Source organism: Hyperolius riggenbachi, chromosome 2 (genome assembly GCF_040937935.1).
Source record: "Hyperolius riggenbachi isolate aHypRig1 chromosome 2, aHypRig1.pri, whole genome shotgun sequence".
Taxonomy (NCBI): Eukaryota; Metazoa; Chordata; class Amphibia; order Anura; family Hyperoliidae; genus Hyperolius; species Hyperolius riggenbachi.
In genome coordinates this window covers 34,479,627-34,487,898 of record NC_090647.1, presented here as the reverse complement: position 1 = coordinate 34,487,898, position 8,272 = coordinate 34,479,627, and the positions used below count along the sequence as shown (strand labels likewise).

Genomic DNA, 8,272 nt, shown 5'->3' with positions numbered 1-8,272 from the left:
TCGCCACATTAAAAGTGGTTAAAAACAGTTTTAAAAAGTTTGTTTATAAACAAACAAAATGGCCACCAAAACAGGAAGTAGGTTGATGTACAGTATGTCCACACATAGAAAATACATCCATACACAAGCAGGCTGTATACACCCTTCCTTTTGAATCTCAAGAGATCATTTGTGTGTTTCTTTCCCCCTGCAGCTATCTTCCACTGAAGTGTCAGGCTGTTTCTTCCTGCAGAGTGCAGACAGCTCTGCCTGTATGTAATTCCTCAGTATGTGAAAGCCCAGCCAGCCCAGAGGAGGATTTATCCAGCTTGTAAAAGATAAGAGAGAAGCTTCCCTAATCTAAATAATACACAGGCAGTGTGCAGAGAGGGGCCTGGAGGGGGGAGATGCATCACAGAACCACAACACTGAAGAACTTGGCAGCCTTCCAGACACAGGCTGACAAGTCTGACAAGAGAGAGAGAAGTTGATTTATTACAGAGATGGTGATAGTAGAACGTGCTGCAGTAAGCCAGAACACATTAGAATAGCTTTTGGAACTTGTAGGATGATAAAAAACAGGATGCAATTTTTGTTACGGAGTCTCTTTAAGGTAGCACTCTAACTTGCAGCAGTGTTTGTGCATGTATGCCCATGTAGGAGTGTGTGTGTATACATTTCCCATCATAAACTACATTTCTGAAAATGTGTTACTTTTTTGTGTAAATCTCCAGTAACTTAAAGAGAGTCTGAAGCCATAATAAAAATGGCTTTTTACCTTATATTCAGCAGGGGCATGTTTGCCCCAGCTAAAACGCTGCTACCTATGGCATAACGAGGGGTCTGTACCCCCCAAATCACCCCTGCAAAATCCATGACCAACTTGGTCGTAGATTTTGCTGCCCCTGTGCGCTTCCGTGTGAGGCAGGGCTATGAGCTGCAGCCCTGCCTCCCACGCGTCTGTCAGCGCGTATCTCTGCCTCTCCCCCGCCCCTCTCAGCGAAGGAAGACTGAGAGGGGCGGGGGAGAGGCGGAGATCCGCTACTGACAGACGCATGTGAGGCAGGACTGCAGCCCATAGTCCTGCCTCACACGGAAGCGCTGCCCGGAGGTAGCAGGGGGGATTTGGAGGGTAAAGACCCCTCGTTATGCCGCGGGTAAGTGGCATTTTAGCAGGGGCAAACATGCCCATGCTGAATATATGCTAAAAAGCCATTTTTATTATGGCTTCAGACTCTCTTTAACAGACACTAAAGTTCTTTTCAGCAGTAATACAAATTGTTTAGCTTTTTCCCTCTTTTGTGCTAGCTTATGTTTTTCCACAGCTGAAAATTGATATTCTTTAAATGTGGAAATCATCTTTGCCTCCCACCAACAGCTCTCAGGGGCCCTTCGGGGGTTTAAACGTCACAGAAATAAAAATGGTCATAGCGGTAGTTTTCATAGTCTGCTTTTGCTTATTTGCTTACTTCATGACCATGATGCTTAGCATCTACTTCACCTCCTCTCAGATCCGGGAGAATGCTCGCTATGTCCTCTTTGTCCACTTGCTCATCAGTGACTCATTGTTTATTGTTTTTGGACTAGTTCTGTTGGTGGCTGCAATTTATTTCTTATCTATGCCTGGACCTGTCTGCTACATAATGGTCATGATGAGTATGGTGACCCTCAGAACATCTCCTTACAACTTGGCCACCATGGCTCTGGAACGTTATGTGGCTATCTGCTTCCCACTTCATCACTGCATGCTCTGCTCCACCAAGAGGGCCAAAATTGCCATCCTGGTCACATGGATATTGGCCTTCTTCCCGTACATGTGTGAAATTATTATCATGCCTTCCTTGAGCAAAAAACTCTCTGCTCTTCACGTAGTGTGCTCTCAGAAAAGAGTCATTGTGCATGCTTTTCAAAACGTTACACAGCAGCTAAGCCTTTACCTTGGAATTCCAGGAGTGGGACTGATAATCTTATTTACATACATCCAGATTGTCATTGTTACCCATAAAATTCGTTCTCGGTCATCTTTGGCGTCCAAAGCCAGTAAAACCATAATTCTCCATGCTTTCCAGCTTTGCCTTTGTCTGTTTTCTTTACTGCCCGCTGATGCAGACAAAACCAACTATGACACCAATTATTTCATCGCCATAGTCAATTTCTTTATCTACATCTGTCTGCCCAGATTCCTTAGCCCTCTCATCTACGGTCTCCGAGATGAAGTCTTGAGCAAATATATGAAACAAGAAGTCCTGAAAAACTTTAATTGTTCAAAAATTCCAGTAACTTGGAAATGATCATCTTGGATATTAAAAAGCTAAATATGTATCAGATATTACCATTTGCACCATTAAAAGATGACTTTTTAACGCTAATTCTATAATTTTTTTCTGACTAGCCTCTCTTTCCACATAACCAACTGTAACCCCAACCCACATACTGTCTGCTACACTCACTGCCAATGGTCTTTAAAGCGGAACTCCAGTGAAAATAATGTAATAAAAAAGTGCTTAATTTTTACAATAACCATGAGGTCACGGCCTTTATTTACCAAACATTTTGTGACATGCTTTGAGGGGTGTACCTCTTACTGTCTGGGAAGCCTTAGTTTTTTTATTGCCAGTGGTGGTAAACTTTCGGGGAAAGGGTCAATTGTAGTTGCATGCACTCAGGATTGCTGAAGTATTACAATAATAAATCAAAATGTGTTACTTCAGATATCAGGAAAGATTTATTTTTGCCTTTTTTACTGTTTAATTCTTTACTTGTGAATAAAAAAAGGGTCAGAAGTGTTCTGCAAGGGAAGCTTAAATCAGAGGCAGATCCAGAAGCAGTTTTACTCCTGAACTGCACAAGTATCATGAAAACGAAAAGGAGAGCTGGGCTCAGTGACATAAATACAATTCATGCCCCCCCCCCCCCAGCAACACTTTGAAGGGGGCCCACAATGCTCCCACCCCTTCCCTTGCCTCCCCTTGGTGCCCTTCACAGAATTGGGGTCCATCTCACAAGGGTCATAAAAAAATTGTGGCCATCATAATCTTCACACCCATAACAAGTGTAGCCACAACAACACCTGATTTGAATTATAGTCAGGGCCGGCACTACCATAAAGGCAAAGGGGGCAATTGCCCTAGGGCCCCAGAGCCTGTAGGGGCCCCCAAGGTCTCTCCCCCCAACTTAACTGTTGTTCTCCAGTGTCCCTGCAGAGTCTTCTGGTGAGCCAGGTGGTGTCAGCCCCTGCCTTAGTTGCCTTGGGTGGAAATTTGGCTGCAACAAAGGGTTCCTACTGCTGATTTTTGATTGTGGGCCCGGGGTTAATTTTGCCCGGGGGCCCCATGTTACTAGAATTGGCCCTGATTAAAGTCCCCTGTATCAGAGGAAGGGAAGGTTAGTAGGTGGGGCCCTAGCAGCTCTGCCCCCCCCCCCCCTTCATGATCACAGGGGCCGCATCCGTCTTATGCCCCTGGCTGGACTGTGCTGTTAGTACAATGGCTTGCAAAAGTATTCGGCCCTCTTGCAGTTTTCCACATTTTGTCACATTACTGTCACAAACATGAATCAATTTTATTGGAATTCCACGTGAAAGACCAATACAAAGTGGTGTACACGTGAGAAGTGGAATGAAAATCATACATGATTCCAAACATTTTTTACAAATAAATAACTGCAAAGTGGTGTGTGCATAATTATTCGGCCCCCTTTGATCTGAGTGCAGTCAGTTGCCTATAGACATTGCCTGATGAGTGCTAAAGACTAAATAGAGTGCACCTGTGTGTAATCTAATGTCAGTACAAATACGGCTGCTCTGTGATGGCCTCAGAGGTTGTCTAAGAGAATATTGGGAGAAACAACACCATGAAGTCCAAAGAACACACAAGACAGGTCAGGGATAAAGTCATAACTCCCAACATTTGAAGATGTGAAAGAGGGACACTTAAGCACGCCCCCTGTGCAGCCTTAAGCCACACCCCTGCTTTTGTAAGAGGGTGACAATGGGAGGGAGTGTGCAGTGGAGGGTGCCAGTGGGAGGGAGAGGGTGACACTGGGTGGAAAGGAGGGTGCCAGTGGGTGGGGGTGGAAAGTGCCAGTGGGAAGGAGGAGGGTGTGAGTGGAGAGGAGGCGGTTGCGAGTGGGCAGAGAGGAGAGTGCCAGTGGGCAGAGAGGAGGGTGACACTCAGATGCAGGGAGGGTGACGCTCAGGGGGCAGGGACTCGGTGCCTGGGACAGGGACTGGGTGCCTGGGACAGGGATCAGGGACTGGGTGCCTGGGACAGGGTGCCTGGGGAAGGGTGCAGGGTGCCTGGAGCAGGGTGACTGGGACAGTGGGCAGGGTGTCTGGGAGAGGGTGCAGGGTGCCTAGGGCAGGGGGCCAGGGGTAGGGTGCCTGGGGAAGGGTGCAGGGGCCAGGGGTAGGGTGCCTGGAGCAGGTTGCAGGGACAGTGTGCCTGGGAAAGGGGGCAGGGACTGGGTGCCTGGGACAGGGGGCAAGGACTTGGTGCCTGGGACAGGGGGCAGGGAATGGGTGCCTGGGACAGGGTGCCTGGGGAAGGGTGCAGAGGCCAGGGTGCCTGGGGAAGGGTGCAGGGTTCGTGGGGAAGGATACAGGGTGCTTGGGGCAGGGTGCCTGGTGCAGGGGCCAGGTGCCTGGGGAAGGGTGCAGGGTGCCTGGAGCAGGGTGACTGGTACAGGGGGCAGGGTGTCTAGGGAAGGGTGCAGGGGGCCTGGGGAAGGGGCCAGGGGTAGGGTGCCTGGGAAAGGGTGCGGGGTGCAGGAACTGGGTGCCTGGGGAAGGGTACAGGGTGCCAGGTGATGGGTGCAGGGTGCCTGGTGCAGGGACAGGGGGGCAGGGACTGGGTGCCTGGGGAAGGGTACAGGGTGCCAGGTGCAGGGGCCAGGTGCCTGGGGATGGGTGCAGGGTGCCTGGTGCAGGGACAGGGGGCAGGGATTGGGTGCCTGGGGAAGGTTACAGGGTGCCAGGTGCAGGTGCCTGGGTGCAGGGTGCATGGTGCAGGGACAGGGGGCAGGGACTGGATGCCTGAGACAGGGGGCAGGGTGCCTGGGAAGGGTGCAGGGGCCAAGGTGCACTGACACCTGGGGAGGAGGGTGGTAGGGGGGAATGCCCGTGGGTGCGGAGGAGGGTGCCACTTTTAGGTTGGGGGGGAAAGGTTGCCTGGGCAGAGAAGAGGTGAAGAACTGATCCAGCCACGGTAATGAGGGATGCGGGAGCTTCACTACTTCCTCCCTCCCTCTCTCTGAATACCCCCCTATGTATGTCTGTCCCCCCCCTCCCTGTAGGCAGACTGAGTGCAGCGGAGCGGGCAGTCGAGTCCTCTTACCGCTGATGCACGCGTACTGTCTCTGGCATCGGACTTCCATGTGCTTCCTGTGACGTCATAGTAAACGTCATAGTAAGAGGACTCGACTGCCCGCTCCGCTGCGCTCACTCTGCCTACAGGGAGGGAGGGGGGACACAGGAATACATAGGGGGGTATTCAGAGAGAGGGAGGGAGGAAGTAGTGAAGCTCCCGCATCCCTCATTACCGCGGCTGGAGCCTCGATCAGTTTTCCACCTCTTCTCTGCCCAGCCGGCCGGGATTCAAGAGGGGGGGCCCGGGATAGCGGGAGAGCCCCCCCAAATCGGGAGAATGCCGACCAATCCAGGACGGTTGGGGGCTATAGATAAAGTTATTGAGAAATTTAAAGCAGGCTTAGGCTACAAAAAGATTTCCAAAGCCTTGAAGATCCCAAGAAGCACTGTTCAAGCCATCATTCAGAAATGGAAGGAGTATGGCACAACTGTGAACCTACCAAAACAAGGCCGTCCACCTAAACTCACAGGCCGAACAAGGAGAGCGCTAATCAGAAATGCAGTCAAGAGGCCCATAGTGACTCTGGACGAGCTGCAGAGATCTACAGCTCAGGTTGGGGAATCTGTCCATAGGACAACTATTAGTCATGCACTGCACAAAGTTGGCCTTTATGGAATAGTGACAAGAAGAAAGGCATTGTTAACAGAAAGCATAAGTCGTCCTGTTTGCAGTTTGTCACAAGCCATATGGGGGACACAGCAAACATGTGGAAGAAGGTGCTCTGGTCAGATGAGACCAAAATGGAGCTTTTAGCCAAAATGCAAAACGCTGTGTGGCAGAAAACTAACACTGCACATCACTCAGAACACACCATCCCCACTGTCAAATATGGTGGTGGCACCATCATGCTCTGGGGGTGCTTCTCTTCAGCAGGGACAGGAAAGCTGGTCAGATTTGATTGAAAGATGGATGGAGCCATATACAGGGCAATCTTGGAAGAAAACCTCTTGGAGTCTGCAAAAGACTTGAGACTGGGGTGGAGGTTCACCTTCCAGCAGGACAACGACCCTAAACATAAAGCCAGGGCAACAATGGAATGGTTTAAAACAAAACATATCCATGTGTTAGAATGGCCCAGTCAAAGTCCAGATCTAAATCCAATCGAGAATCTGTGGCAAGATCTGAAAACTGCTGTTCACAAACACTGTCCATCTAATCTGACTGAGCTGGAGCTGTTTTGCAAAGAAGAATGGGCAAGGATTTCAGTCTCTAGATGTGCAAAGCTGGTAGAGACATACCCTACAAGACTGGCAGCTGTAATTGCAGCAAAAGGTGGTTCTACAAAGTATTGACTCAGGGGGCTGAATAATTACGCACACCCCACTTTGCAGTTATTGATTTGTAAAAAATATTTGGAATCATGTATGATTTTCATACCACTTCTCACGTGTACACCACTTTGTATTGGTCTTTCATGTGGAATTTCAATAAAATTGATTCATGTTTGTGACAGTAATGTGACAAAATGTGGAAAACTTCAAGGGGGCCGAATACTTATGCAAGCCACTGTATGTTTAATAATAGATTAAATTGTCATACAAATATTGGGCCCAGGCATTTTTTTTCTTCCCTAAAGATAGTTGCAAAGGATGCTGGGGGATTGATGTCATAACTCCATCCCCCCTTCCATGTCCTCCCCTCCAGCCTGGTGCTTTTCCCTGCCCGGATCAAATTACATCTCTTTTCACAGAGTGTAGGAGAGGGGAAAGACAGCAGAATAGCTGCAGCCTGTTTTATCATGTCTGTTTGTTAAAATTCTTATTTCAGATGTCTTGTCTGCCTTCCTGGATTAGATTACATCTCTTTTGACAGTGGTTGTGGGCTGGGAGCAGGACATAGGGGGTGGAGTCATGACATCAATCCCCCAGCATCCTTTGCACCTATCTTTAGGAAAGAAAAAAAATGCCGGGCCCAATTTCAGACGGGGGCGGGTATTTCAAGACCATATATGGTATATGGACCCTGGGGAGGGAGATAGTGCAACTTTATTATGTGTGATTTCATATATCTTTGCAACTTATTAGGTTTAATTTCTCTGGTGTCTTTAGTATTTTACTGCAAAAGTGGTCATTTGCTTACTGCCAGTACTGATCGTGACAGTTGGTCACAGTAGCTAGGATGATGCTTGTTTGCTTGTAATTTTAACTCCCCTCTAGATGATTTATGATTCTGCTTAGAAGACTATCTCTTGAAATAATGAAATTATTAGAGGACAACTTTCATCTACAGTGCAGTGCCATCTAGTGGTAGGAGGACCCTGACATCTACTAGCAGTCACAAAGACATCCAATCTGCCATCAGTCACTTGAACTCCCAGTCTACCATGAATCAGGCATCTTGTTGAGTCCATGCCAAGAAGGATATCGGCTGTGATCAGTACTAATGGTGGACCAACTAGAGATGTAGCGAACATAGAATTATCCATTCGCGATCAGCAAACGCAAACTTCCACAAATGTTCGCGTACAGGCAAATGGCCATAGACTTCAGTGGGCAGGCGAATTTTAAAACCTACAACGACTGTTTCTGGCCACAAATGTGATGGAAAAAGTTGGTTCAAGGGGTCTAAAACCTGGACTGTGGCATGCCTGAGGGCAAGGGCGGAGTTACCATAGGAAAAAATAGGCAGTTGCCCCAGGGCCCCAGAGCCTGTAGGGGCCCCCAAGTTGTCCCTCCCCCATCTGAACTGTTGCTCCCCAGGGACACTGCAGAGTCTGTTAAGTTGGGGGATGAATGGGGGAATGACAGCAGCCAGCTCAGGGGCCCAGGAGGGAAATTTGGCTGCAACAAAGGGCCTCTGCTGACGCTTTTTGGTCGGGGTGGTCTGTTGAGGGGCCCCCAGGCTAATCTTGCCCTAGGGCCCCATTGTTACTTGAACCGGCCCTGCCTGAGGGGGATCCATGCCAAAAGTCCCACCAAAAATTACGG

The 8,272-nt window shown here is 48.9% G+C and overlaps 1 protein-coding gene across 1 annotated transcript; it reads left to right on the top strand.

Moving 5' to 3' along the window:
- The first annotated feature begins 1,451 nt into the window (after nt 1-1,451).
- Nucleotides 1,452-2,270, top strand: LOC137544752 (odorant receptor 131-2-like). The gene has a single exon (XM_068265843.1). It carries the CDS (start codon nt 1,452-1,454, stop codon nt 2,268-2,270), a length of 819 nt encoding a protein of 272 aa, XP_068121944.1.
- Nucleotides 2,271-8,272: the final 6,002 nt, after the last annotated feature.